The sequence below is a fragment of the Salvelinus alpinus genome, chromosome 2 (assembly GCF_045679555.1).
Source record: "Salvelinus alpinus chromosome 2, SLU_Salpinus.1, whole genome shotgun sequence".
NCBI lineage: Eukaryota > Metazoa > Chordata > Actinopteri > Salmoniformes > Salmonidae > Salvelinus > Salvelinus alpinus.
Genome location: NC_092087.1, coordinates 87,870,824 through 87,885,287, shown reverse-complemented (window position 1 = coordinate 87,885,287; position 14,464 = coordinate 87,870,824). Strand labels below are relative to the sequence as shown.

General features: G+C 42.2%; 1 protein-coding gene across 5 annotated transcripts; it reads right to left on the bottom strand.

The window, feature by feature from the left end:
• Positions 1–5,021: 5,021 nt before the first annotated feature.
• On the bottom strand, positions 5,022–13,693 carry LOC139568020 (putative nuclease HARBI1). Of its 5 annotated transcripts, none has more exons than XM_071389689.1 (11): positions 13,497–13,693; positions 7,742–11,579; positions 7,590–7,651; positions 7,421–7,507; positions 7,292–7,333; positions 7,050–7,223; positions 6,935–6,970; positions 6,282–6,836; positions 6,097–6,212; positions 5,889–6,000; positions 5,022–5,794 (listed from the first exon to the last, which is right to left on the bottom strand). In XM_071389689.1, the coding sequence occupies exons 8-11, from the start codon at positions 6,751–6,753 to the stop codon at positions 5,424–5,426; spliced, it is 1,071 nt and encodes a 356-aa protein (XP_071245790.1). In that variant the 5' UTR covers positions 6,754–6,836; positions 6,935–6,970; positions 7,050–7,223; positions 7,292–7,333; positions 7,421–7,507; positions 7,590–7,651; positions 7,742–11,579; positions 13,497–13,693; the 3' UTR covers positions 5,022–5,423. The 5 variants fall into 5 exon arrangements, with proteins under 5 accessions (XP_071245790.1, XP_071245791.1, XP_071245789.1 ...); XM_071389690.1 differs by having other exon boundaries at positions 6,282–6,970; positions 7,742–7,918; positions 8,006–11,579; XM_071389688.1 differs by having other exon boundaries at positions 6,282–6,970.
• Positions 13,694–14,464: the final 771 nt, after the last annotated feature.

Below are 14,464 nucleotides of genomic sequence, written 5' to 3'. Positions count from 1 at the left end.
CAAATACAAAAAAAATATGTATATAGTTGAGTCAAATCTGATATTTTTCCTGTAGTCTGCACAGACAAAAAGCACATGGAATCAGATATTTCAAGCCACATTTTGAAATCACATAAATCTGATTCCTGGCCATGTGACTTGTCTGAAAGGTCAAATGCCCTTAAGTGGTTTCTAGACTGTGATTTAGCATATATTGTTGCTTGCTAGCTACTCTCTTGACAGTTTGACAAGAACATCTGGTAGCTCACAAGTTTGTTCATTGTTTGAACGCTTGAATGTGAAAGCTAAACAGCTACATAGCTAGCTAGTTGAATGCTGTGGCTAGCCAAAAAGGACTATTTTTGAAAGTTGGATCGTCTTACCCTTTGAGGCTTTAAAAGTGTTCTTACACTAAGATTTCAAACATTCAAAGCAACTGGGGGAGACTTTCATATCGAACATTAAAAGCATCTGGGGTAGACTTTCATATCGAACATTAAAAGCATCTCGGGTAGACTGCATGCTACAAAACAACTTCTGATTGAGAGGAAGAATGGGCACCACCACCAATCAGCCTATGCAGCCTGCACACACCCGCCATTACCATGACAACTAGAGTAGCCATGTCAGTCTGAACACATCTGACATTTGAACAGATATTTCACTGGGTGTATAAATGTGAAGCATCCGCTTGGCGTTTCCACTCACTACCAAATATGGTAGTGAGAGGAAGCCCAGTTGCCGGCAATGGGAGAAGATAGAATGAGATGGGAGAAGATGGAATTGCAGACATTCTGCAAATCTTCTCATCGATTAAACATTTGATCTCAATACAGTTTTCTGTTCCCAATACTATAAACGGTTACGAACAGAGTGGACTAAGTTTTGTAGACTTTACGATTTTCAAAGTTTCCAAATATGGCATTGTTTAGAAGGAGTGCAAAGGCGAATTGAGTTATTGCACACGTGCACTTCACAGAGTAGGCGTTCCCTAACGGAAATATGACGCCCCCAAACTACTTCCCCCAGCGATGTCTGCACCTGTTACGAAAAGTCACTTCTAGTCGTAGCTGTATCGAAGTGGTATGTTTTTAGGGGGTCCAGTATACCTCTGTTTTACGCCCCAAATGATAAGGTTGGTTGTTTAGCAACAAACTGATGCTTGCGCAACTATGGGGCAAAACACACTGGGTTGGCTTAGATTGTTGACAACATGGAAACTAGATTTCATCTCCAATGTTCATTGAAAAGATAAATACATTTGCACATTGAGCACTTGTTGACTCTCAAATACATCATTACAGGTGCTGGTTAGATAACTAGCTGAAAAGAGACACATACGATTCCCCACAAGGCAGCTTCTTGTCATTGTTGCTAATTATCTGGCCATCCAGAATCACAACACACGACCTTCTGCCCGTTGTAAACTAACCCATCTTTTGTTATTCTTCATTATTACAAAAGTGCCATCTAGTGGCATGAGGATGCACAATCAAAAATAATGTAGACTCCAGAATGTGCAGGAATCTCAATCCACAATATTCTGAACAGTTTCCAGTTTGAAGTAGACTTCTTATTGCAGATGTTTGCTCCCGGAGTTAGCTAACTTAATCGCTAGTTGAATAGTACATTTTACCTTCGTTGTTAACGTTATTTTTTGTGGTTAAAGCTAATGACGTTTGTGGTTAAAGCTAATACACCATTAAAAAGGTCAGAATGCACGTCCACCATGGTACACATTCCATCGTCTACCAACTGCGGAAGAAGACAAGCAATTGTGGTTGCGAAATCTCAAATTAAAGAAACCGCCGAAGACTCGTTCCACTTTGTTGACAAAGTCGAGAACCCTTACCCAACGCTATGACTAGGCTACGATAGAGCCCCAGAGAAGACACGGCAACGACAGTTGCAGTCACTGACAACATTACAACAGCAGGTTGGTGTTTTCAGCTCACTGACCAGGCAAACAGTTTTTATTAGTTCACTTCCAAAATGTCTATGTTATTGATCAGATATTCCAGTGCCATTGCCTGTCCAAGCTTACAATGACAACTATTATTTTATGCTTAACCGTGAAGATGACTGTAGTCAAGCAGGGTGAGTGGGTCACCTCCTGCATCCCAGGGCTTCTCTGATGCTCAGTCACAATGGATGGATCTTATGCTGGAGGACCACAACTATTGCAGTCAAACTATACAGATCAGCAGTGCCATGGAGATGACCCAGGTATCCAATGAGGGATCGAGAACTTTTGCCGACAGTCTGGTTGCCAAACCTGCAGATACTATATTATATAAAGGACTACCATTGCTTGCCTTTCATACCCATGTATCATGTTTACAGCCTTTTGCTCCTACATCATTTTCAGTGCATGTAGTGGACAAGACACTGATGACCCTCAGGAAACTTAGACTCAACTTGGTCATGGCTGATTTAACACAGCGCTTTGGTGTCACACAGTCTAAAACATTTAGACTCACAGAGTGAATCTTACGGCCATTATTATGCCAGCAACACTGTAAAGTATTTAGTGGCTGTTGCTCCTTGTGGAGTAGTTGTGTTCATTTCAGATGTCTATGGTGGCAGGTGCAGTGATAAATACACAACACAGCACTCAGGCTTTTCTGGATTACCTTCGCTCTGGGGATGAGGCGACTGGGGGTCGTGGATTTAACATCCGGGACGTACCGGATGAACGTAGAGTGACCTTGGTCATTCCAGCGTTCACGTGCCAAGGAGGGCAGCTCACCTGTGAGAAGGCGACCAACGCTCGGCGTATTGCAAACGTCCGCATCCATGTCGAAAGGGCAATACAGCGTTTGAAAGACTGTGCCAATCACACTGGTCTCCAAAATCGATAAAATACTACATATCTGTGCTGGCCTTGTGAATCTGAGAGGGGAGCTTATTTCCAGCAAGTAGTGTGGGGTGGGGGGAGGGTACTAGTAACCTCATTAACTGCAATGTATTGTTCAATGTAACTGAATTTTTATTTGAAAACATGAAATACAGTGACTCTGAACAAATGATGTACAACTTGGTAGTATATTTAACACTGACAGATAACCTACTTTTCTTATTAATATTTTGTTGCAGTAGTGACATAACATAACCAAATGATTAGGCAACATAAGCAAAAAGGTTGGTAGTGGGCATGACAAAATGATTACAGAGAGTCGACTACGTTATTGGTTTCAGTCAAGATGATGTGAACTCCATTTTCATAATGAATACAGCATAACAAATCATAATGAGTAACAACATATCTCCTCTCTCAATACATGAGATGATTTAGTGGCAGTTATCACCCTTTTATAAAACACAATATCACACGATCATTTATCCCTACCAGTTTGTGAATTCATAGACTTCTGAGAAATGTTATGAACTTACCTACTCTTAACATTATGCCCCTCCCCCATCTCCTCTTTATCAAATCTAATTTTATTGGTCACATACACATGGTTAGCAGATGTTAATGTGAGTGTAGCAAAATGCTTGTGCTTCTAGTTCTGACCATGCAGTAATATCTAAGTAATCTAACAATTTCACAACAACTACCTTTTACACACAAGTGTAAAGGAATGAATAAGAATATGTACATATAAATATATGGATGAGCGATGGCCGAACAGCATAGGCAAGATGCAGTAGATGGTATAGAGTACAGTATATACATATATACCCTATACGTAATGTAGGGTATGTAAACATTATATAAATTGGAATTGGTTAAAGTGACTAGTGATACATTTATTACATCCATTTTTTTAATAAAGTGGCTAGAGATTTGAGTCAGTATGTTGGCAGCAGCCACTCAATGTTAGTGATGGCTGTTTTTCAGTCTCTCGGTCCCAGCTTTGATGCACCTGTACTGACCTCGCCTTCTGGATGATAGCGGGGTGAACAGGCAGTGGCTCGGGTGGTTGTTGTCCTTGATGATCTTTTTGGCCTTCCTGTGACATCGGGTGGTGTAGGTGTCCTGGAGGGCAGGTAGTTTGCCCCCGGTGATGCGTTGTGCAGACCTCACTACCCTCTGGAGAGCCTTACGGTTGTGGGCGGAGCAGTTGCCGTACCAGACGGTGATACAGCCCGACAAAATGCTCTCGATTGTTCATCTGTAAAAGTTTGTGAGTGTTTTCTGTGACAAGCCACATTTCTTCAGCCTCCTGAGGTTGAAGAGGCGCTGTTGCGCACACACTGTCTGTGTGGGTGGACCATTTCAGTTTGCCGTGATGTGTACGCCGAGGAACTTAAAATTCTCCACTACTGTCCTTTTGATGTGGATAGGGGGGTGCGCCCTCTTCTGTATCCTGGGGCCTGTTGCACAAAACTAGGATAAGGGATTAAGCCAGGATATCTTGGTGATCCTGGCTCAATTGATCCGTAATCCGGTTGCACTAAAGATGGATAGGGGGCAGGAGGATATGTTATGGTATAAATTACCATGGAGATTTATTCTGTGGAGCTAGCCTGCTCCAGACCAGGCTAAATTCCAGGATCTATTTAATCTCATCCCTAATGTCAGTCAGCAGTCACCACAAATGGAAACCAATAGTTATTTCACTGCTCACTATACATTGTTATCACATATAACTAGACCCACTGTTATTATTTAAACGTTTGTGATCATTAATTTCAATGATTTTGGATAAAAAATGATTTTTAGATGATGTTGCTATCATTAGATAATTTACAGTTTCCCATAGACTATAAGGCTATATATAAAATGATAGAATATTAGGGCCACAGAGGGGAAAAAAACACAAGTCATAATATTGTAACCAGTTGTTTTAAAGGAGGACAGTTGTTAAAATGACAGATGTGGGGCATTTCGTGAAATTGTACTTCAGTATGGTTTCATAAACAAAGACATGCTGATGTGCCAGAATATTAAGTATCACATTGTCATAAGTATCAAAACTGTAAAAACAATATGTAGCTTTTCTGCAGAAAGAACCAGCCTCATAAATTTATGACTTTATCCTTTTTCTTCAGTGTGGCCCTAGTACTCTGTCATATAAACAAATACACATTCCATATGAATATAAAAACACAATGTGTAACATTATGTTCCTTTATTGAATAAGGACAAAACAAAGCAGGTAAACCATCAGCTCCTTTCGAAACTGAAGTCACAGTGACTCTACAAGATGGAAAGCACAGAATCCAAGCATATTATACAAAATGATACATACACATTCAAAGGTCTGTATATAACACACCCTGCATGTCTGCACACTAAAATAAATGCAGGACAAATCCATACACATCAACTGAACAGACAAATGAATGGATGCAGTAGCCTCCCTGCAGCCTTGTATTACACACAGTATACCGCACAAACATCATAAGAGGCCAAATTCGTCAAAAAACGAACCCAAAAAAACCCAAATTCCTCTGCCACCGCAGGACATATTTAACCAAAATTGAAAGCACACATACTAACTAAAATAATTCAACACATATTGGTCCCTCAGCAGCCGACCACTGTCGTCATCAGGGAAGATTGCCGGATTGTCCCAGTCCATGGCTGGTGGCACTCTGGGGGCCCTCTCCTTCCTCAGGCAGGCCACATTGTGGAGGACAGCACAAGCCACAGTAATATCACATGCCCTAACAGGGCTGACCCTTAATTTGTGAAGGCAGTGAAAGCGTGCCTTCAGGAGGCCAAAGGTCATTTCAACTCTGGCCCTGGTCCTGGCATGGGCATGGTTGTAGGCCTGCTGTGCTTCCTGGGGGTCTGTGAAAGGTGTCAGGAGAAAAGGCTGGCAGCCATACCCCCTGTCTCCCAGCAACACACCAGAGAATTCACCTGTCAACACAAAATCTCATCATTACTACCTCATAAACACAGTGATATTCTTGACACAGCCATGATGGTTATAAATAGGGGTTGTGTGGCTTACCTTGTGATAGGCACTGATAGATTTCAGAGGCCCGAAAGATTCTGGAGTCATGGACTGAGCCAGGCCATTTTGCCACAACATTGCTGATCACACAGTCAGCATTGCAGACCATCTGAAATCATAAGATGAGGAATATTACACCAATCAATGCACATCACTGGCAATGCAGAGTGTTCGTCAATGGACAATATCAAAAAGTTATGTTCACCTGAACATTAATGCTGTGAAAGGATTTCCTATTCACAAAATCGGCCTCATGGGCACCTGAGGGGGCTTTTATCCTTATGTGTGTGCAGTCCACTGCACCAATGACATTGGGGAAACCTGTCACGCAAAGTAATGAGTATCCTACTATGTGTTAACAGTTGTCCTGTAATTTGTAGATCCTCTTACCTGCAATCCTATAGAACTCCTCTTTGATGTCACAGAGTCTTCTGTGGCCAGGGAAGGAGATGAAGACATCTGCTAATGCTTTGATAGCCAGACACACACTCCTTATTGTGCGGCAAATTGTGGCCTTGTTCAGCTGTTCTGCATCCCCCACTGAGTACAGGAAGGCTCCACTAGCAAAAAAGCGCAAGGCCACACAAACCATTTGCTCCACACTCAGTGCATGGCTCCGTGCAGTGCGGTGCTTAATCCTGGGACCCAGTAGTCTGCATAGATACCTGATGCCATCTGCAGAAAACCTGTATCTTTCATATAGATGGTCATCAGGGAAGGCCAGTGGGTCCAACCGGTCCCTGAAGACCCTTTCTCGCCTGAAGGCTCTCCTCAGCACAAGTGCTTCTTCATCCACCACATCTCGCACGAATGGGCATGCCATTGTCAGAGCAGAAAGGAACACACAATTTTGGGCCTTCATATAGGCTAGTGGCCACACCTGGTGCTGGGGGGGTGGGCAAAAGAGGGCGATGCCTTATAACGATGACTTGGTTGTACTGATTGCTGGGAAAATAAAAAAAACCTTAGAAAGATGCCACCGTCCTGTGTGCTCACAATAAGAGCTCATATGTCATGGCTCACTTGACTTTACGAGAATATACCTAATTTTTATTTTGAGCTGTGTCATCTTCTTGGAGCTGGGGGAGGAAAGAAAAATAATGATTAATACATTTGTGTTACAGTTAGCATACAGTGTACATTGAAGGCATATCTCACCTCCCTCTCAAGTTTTTTTATTTCAAGGTCCAGTTTCCTAATTGTCCTCTTTTTTATTTCGGACTCCAGTGCAAGATTTTCCATCTTTTTCTTCTTGTACTGAATGTCTATGTCTGCCAGTTCTATTTGGCGCCGGAGGTGGTTGCCATACAACTTTCTGATAGCTTGTGAGCTCTGTGAACACAATACAATTAGCGCAGCTGGAATTTGGCAGGATGTGGTGTCCTTTTATTAATACGCACTATGTTGCCAGGCTGGTTTTCCCACTGTATAGCATCTGGGTCCTGTAAAATAAATTAGATTTTTTGATTTTGATGAGGACTCCTCACCATTGTAGAGTAAATAGTACTTTCACAGTCTTAACATGATACCTCATGCCTTCTGGAATCCAGAGAGATGGTCTCCTCCTCATCATCGTCTCCATCATGTGCTGTTGCTGCTGCACTGGGGCCTTCACCCTATCACATTTAATCGGATTCATATTGAAGCTAGTAGACAAGACATGCCAGGCCTACAGTATGCCTTTGATGGAGTACTCACTGGATCAGCATCGTCTGGTGCTTGTGCTGGTGGCTCTAACAGGAACACAGTGCTGCCAGACACTGCAAGGCAATAGGTAAACCAAAGTCAGACAGTCCAAATTGATTCAATATGAATGTGGTTGTATCCCATGTAGAGATGGAAGGACATACCTTGAATGAAGCGGGTGGCATCTTGGGAGGAACCTATGCTCGTCTCTTTCCCCCCAGGGATCCCCTCTAAGACGGGCCTGCCTTTATTTAGCTCCAAGGCCATGTCCTCTGCTGGGGTAAGGTCAGCCTTTGGTGACCCACCACCCGTGCCTTGTCTGTGGGTATTCTTTTTCACTGCTAAAACAGTACAGACAATGTGTGAGCAGGCACCTTCTGGGTACAATATATGCTTGTGCTTTGTTAAATATTAGTCAGGGACCATACCATTCTGCAGAATGTTCTTGTATTTGATTTTGACCTGCTGCCATGTCCGTTTTGGCCCGTTCATGTTTAATCTACACACACACACACACACACACACACACACACATTTAATGGAGTCACACTGCAAAAAATTACTTGGTATTTTTGTCTTGTTTTCAGTAAAAATATCAAAAAAATTATCATAGCTTTATACAGTGTGATGGAGTTACTTTACACAATTTCACTCATATCTGCAGTGCATTTCAATTAAAAATTTTACCGTTTCATAATTACAGTACAACTGCATTTTTGGAGATGTGAATTAAATATTTGAATTGTAATTGTGATGTTTCAGCGGAGCGGTGAGTGTGTAATTGTGCACTACTTACGCATTCAGGCGGTCTGCAATACTTTGCCACGCTTTTTCTCTTTGCTTTATCACTGTGGCGGTGTTGCCTTTCTTCTTAATTATATATTTTACCTCCTCGTATGCCTCCATGAGGATTTGTGCTTCCGACGGGGGAAAGTACGCGGCTCTAGTTGCCATGGTAAATCAGTTAATCTGTGATCTGTGGCGGGGTCTATTTGAGTGAGCCGTGAGCGCGCACCTATCCAGGATTGGTTTCACCTGGCTTAATGAATCCGTGTCTGCTCATCCTGGCTTGGTCTTTGTGCAACCAATTAAGCCTGGACGCACATGTTTTGGCTTCATTGAGCTCAGCTGAGTCATTTATCCCGGATGTCTTAATTCTACTTTTGTGCAACAGGCCCCTGAAGTCCACGATCATCTCCTTTGTTTTGTTGATGTTGAGTGTGAGGTTATTTTCCTGACACCACACTCCGAGTGCCCTCACCTCCTCCCTGTAGGCTGTCTCGTCGTTGTTGGTAATCAAGCCTACCACTGTAGTGTCGTCTGCAAACTTGATGATTGAGTTGGAGGTGTGCATGGCCACGCAGTCATGGGTGAACAGGGAGTACAGGAGAGGGCTGAGAAGTTTATGCCCATCCCCCATCTCCTCTTCATCTAGTTCACTGGCATCTTTACTAACCCGCTGTACTTGCTGCAGAGCTTAATTTTACTGGCCACAAAGTCATCTACAATTCTGGGGAGCATGTGCAGAACGTAAAAATTATGTAACCGTGTCACATGACCCTGTGTATAGTCTGCATTAAAGGGATGTCCAGGTCTTCTGTAGGTGTCCAGATGACCAAACAGAACATGGACAACTGGACCTGGAGGTAATATCCACTTGGCCCATTTGGAAGGATGACAAACTGTTTGTTGTCACCACGTGACTTGACGTCACCACGTGACTGGGTCAAAAACTCCTTCAGTGATGTGGTCACTTTAATAATGTCACTTTAATAATGTTTACATACCTTGCATTACTCATCTCATATGTATATACTGTATTCTATACTATTCTGCTGTATCTTAGTCTATGCCGCTCTGACATTGCACGTCCAAGTATTTATATATTCTTAATTCCATTCCTTTACTATATTTGTGTGTATTAGGTATATGTTGTGAAATTGTTAGATATTACTTGTTAGATATTGCTGCACTGTCGGAACTAGAAGCACAAGCATTTCGATACACCCGCAATAACATCTGCTAAACACGTGTATGTGACCAATAAAATTTGATTTGGAGCCTCAGGTCACATTTCACTTCCAGGATCCAGAATCCCAGCTGCCGACCAGGGATGGCCAGGATGCACCACCAGGCCTTTTCTCTCCACAGCAAATCCTCTGCCTTCCATCAGTTGTGTGCCTTTGTCCTTGTTGCAGTACCAAGTGGCAGAATTCCCTCTAAAAGCCAGGAGCAAGTGTTCATTTAAGAATTTTCCTGGGTTTGTTGTGCTGTGCTGGCAGTGATGCGCAGTATCCTTGCATTGTGCCACAGCTGGGAGGCGCTCTGCGTCTGTGTTTCATGCGTCAACCTATCCACTTGGTCTGGCCTTAGCTTAACGAGGGCATTGTAAAAAGTTACACACTTATCACAGGTAAACTTAGTGCCATGGTCATTGTGAGGCAATTGTGGGTCAAAAGGTAGGCCTCTGAATGTAATATCTCAGAGGATTGTATGTCTCACCACCAGCGAACTATAATATCTTTGATAGATTCTTGTATGTCTCACCACCAGTGAACTATACTATCTTTGATAGATTCTTGTATGTCTCACCACAAGTGGTCTTCCTCCTGTTGTAGTAATCGAGATCAACTGCACCAAAGACCACCCCCAGCACCAGCCCAGACGGCTATCTTACTCCTCTCAGACTGAGTTAGAATGGCTCAAGTTAGTCACAAAACAAACACATCTCTAACATGCATATAACCACACTTAAATCATGCAGAGTTGTGTCTGGGATGAAATAAAAGTATGTCTGAAATGGTGAACCACATTAATATGAGCTCTTTGATTCCCCACTTCCCTATTTCTTTAGTTCCTTGCTCCCTTACCACAGAAATTCCAGTCAGTCACTCAGTTTGCTTCCTTACTTCCTTATTCCCTTACCCTAGCCATTTTGAGTCACACTTGCCTGCTTGTTTCCAATTTCCTAATCTCCTTGTTCCCCCCCTTCCCTAAGCCATTCCAGTATCACTCAGTTTGTTAAACCAGTAAATTCCTGTCAAACTCAGTGTGGCTACTTGTTTCCTCATCTCTTCATTCCCTTAATTCCTTGAGCCATTACATCCTCGTTCCCTTACACCCTCGTTCCCTTACCCCAGTGTAGGCTCTTTGGTTCAGTGAAGCTGGCATGCTTCACCATACAGGAGATCCTCTCTAAAGGTATGGGCGTGTACTCCAGGTAGGCGTGGATCTGGTGGTACCCGTTGCCATTGGCCAAGTCCTCAGGGGAAGTTGCATCTGAGGTCACTTCCTGTCCGTCCCTCCACTAGGTCACCCTGATCTGTTTGGGGTTGAACTTGTAGGAGCTGCACGTCAACTTGGAGGGGTGTCATGGACCTCAGATGGATGGAGGGCTCAACTGCGAGGGGAAAATATCATAAAACACTTATTTTCTTTTTCTACCATTTTACTAATGCACATGTACAGTACTAGTCCAGAGTTTGGACACACCTACTCATTCAAGGATTTCTCTTTATTTTGACAATTTCCTACATTGTATAATAATGAAGACATCAAAACTATGAAATAACACATGGAATCATGTAGTAACTGTGAGCAGACCAAGTACTTTGAGGTTGCTCTAAAGCGAAAAGGTGGAATAAACGAGTCAGGAGCAGGTTTTCTTAATTGAACAAAGTTCTCTATTGAGGTATTTTTCTCTTCTCAAAAACTCCAAGACAATCAAGGATGATCTCCCAAAGAAAACACAAATCTTCTTTACAAGAACAAGGAACACAAGGTGAGTATCTTTAAACTATAACATGAATCACAGGTGTGTCACCGCCTTAACGATCCGTTCGTGGAGAGCTCCCTTCGGGTGGTGGTCTGGATCCGTAGTGGCCATTCCCCAGAGGTAGTTTGTCCTCTTCTTCTCCCTTCTGAAAGGTATGTCCTCTCCGTTGGAGAAGCAAACACTCTTTTCTTTCTCCAGTCCCCCTCACTGCTGGTTCCCTTCTCTCTCTTGTAGGGGAAAGAGAATAGGTCATTAGTACCATCAGCTGTGCATAAATGCCTCTGATCACCTTGACTCACATGCTGGGCTGGGCTACTATCCGTGGGACCAGCCTGCCCTCTGGTGGTCCTTTACATAACCAAAAAAGTGTTAAACAAATCAAAATATATTTTATATTTGAGATTTTTCAAAGTAGCCACCCTTTGCCTTGATGACAGCTTTGCACACTCTTGGCATTCTCTTAACCAGCTTCATCAGGTAGTCACCCGGAATGCATTTCAGTTCACAGGTGTGCCTTGTTAAAAGTTAATTTGTGGAATTTCTTCCCTTAATGCGTTTGAGCCAATCACTTGTGTTGTGACAAGGTAGGGGTGGTATACAGAAGATAGCCCTATTTGGTAAAAGACCAAGTCCATATTATGGCAAGAACAGCTCAAATAATTACTTTAAGACATGAAGGTCAGTCAATGTGGAAAATTTCAAGAACTTTGAAAGTTTCTTCAAGTGCAGTCGCAAAAACCATCAAGCGCTATGATGAAAATGGCTCTCATGAGGACCGCCACAGGAAAGGAAGACCCAGAGTTACCTCTGCTGCAGAGGGTGAATTCATTAGAGATACCAGCCTCAGAAATTGCAGCCCAAATAAATGCTTCACAGAGTTCAAATAACAGACACATCTCAACATCAACTGTTCAGAAGAGACTGATTCAGTCCTTCATGGTCGAATTGCTGCAAAGAAACCACAACTAAAGGACACCAATAAGAAGAACAGACTTGCTTGGGACTTGCTTGGGCCAACAAACATGATCAATAGACATTAGACCGGTGGAAATCTGTCCTTTTTGGTTGCAACCGCTGTGTCTTTGTGAGACGCAGAGTAGGTAAACAGATTATCTCTACATTTGTGGTTCCCACCTTGAAGCATGGAGGAGGAGGTGTGGGGGTGCTTTGCTGGTGACACTGTCAGTGATTTATTTAGAATTCAAGGCACACTTAACCAGCGTGGCTACCACAGCATTCTGCTGCAATACGCCATCCCATCTGGTTTGTGCTTAGCGGGACTATAATTTGTTTTTCAACCGGACAATGAACCAACACACCTCCAGGCTGTGTAAGGGCTATTTGACCAAGCAGGATAGTGATGGAGTGCTGCATCAGATGACCTGGCCTCCACAATCACCTGACCTCAACCCAATTGAGATGGTTTGGGATGAGTTGGACCACAGACTGTAGGAAAAGAAGCCAACAAGTACTCAGCATATGTGGGAACTCCTTCAAGACTGTTCGAAAAGCATTCCAGGTGAAGCTGGTTGAGAGAATGCCAAGAGTGTGCAAAGCTGTCATCAAGGCAAAGGGTGGCTAATTTGAATAATTCAACAAATAAAATATGTTTAACGCTTTTTTGGTTTCTACATGATTCCATATTTGTTATTTCATAGTTTTGATGTCTTTACTATTATTCTACAATGTAGAAAATAAAGAAAAACCCTTGAATGAGTAGGTGTGTCCTAACTTTTGACTGGTATTGTAAATGTCCAATAAGGTTGGACAGATTCATACTGGCCAGGTCTCTTGTATTTCAATGTGTTCCACCTATAAGCTTTAGTAAGTGTACTTTTAGACGGAGTCAATTGAGGTGGCTTGTGTTGTGTCAGACTGATACCCAAGCTAGTTCTCTTTCACTTCCTCAAAACAAACTCGGCAAGATTCCACCCTGGGATGGTACAAGTTAGATAAGAACTGCACAGACAGGTTTCTTTCTGGAAGTTCCCTGACTTGTCAAATACAAACCTCACTCATGTTAGAGTCAACCAAATAGTGCTTAGCAGAATATTTTATATGCCATAAAACACACATGATGTAAAATACATTTTGCCTGAAGCACATTTATTATGTTTTCACTACTGTCCTCTATGGGTGCTTACCTGTTTTATTAAATCCAGCTTTGTAGACAAGTTCACCATCATCTTTGCAGTAGAAAAACAGATCTTTGTTCTGTATCTCAGCATGATATATTCCAACTGTATATCCAGTGTATCTGTTGAAAGCACTGTTGTATTCCACAACCGTCACCATGTTGAATAGATTCTGATGATGAACTCACATGTTGTGGATCTTCCCCTCTGTAATAACAAAGTTCGAGGGTGGTGACAAAGTGTACATCTGGAGAGAAAAAACATGGAATTCACCTGTATACTTGCACCACCACATATTGATTGTTATCATACAAGAATGTGCAGTTACCCTTATAAAAAAAAACCCACATGATTTCACATGTTGAAAATCACATGATTTGCGCATATTTCACATGTGAAATTTCATGTGAAATCGTGAAACCACATGTGATTCACATGTGATGATAATTCACATGTTCACATAACTCTGCACATGTGCATTCAAATGTTCAAATGATGCCTCCCATCAAACATAAATAAGGATGTCCCCAGAACATCACGAAATAGCGTCAGCGTTTTCAATGTACGTATGACATAAATGATTACATAGTGTATGTACTGTATATTTATACAGTAATTATTATTCAACATGTCCTCATCTGGGATTTGAACTCCAACCTCTTGGTTTATGGTATGGCATGTCTTCCTGCTACGCCACCATGTCTGTGTCAATGACTGATTTGACCTGTATTCCTACAGCTGCTCAAAAAAATAAAGGGAACACTAAAATAACACATCCTAGATCTGAATGAATGAAATATTCTTATTAAATACTTTTTTCTTTATATAGTTGAATGTGCTGACAACAAAATCACACAAAAATTATCAATGGAAATCAAATTTATCAACCCATGGAGGTCTGGATTTGCAGTCACACTCAAAATTAAAGTGGAAAACCACACTACAGGCTGATCCAACTTTGATGTAATGTCCTTAAA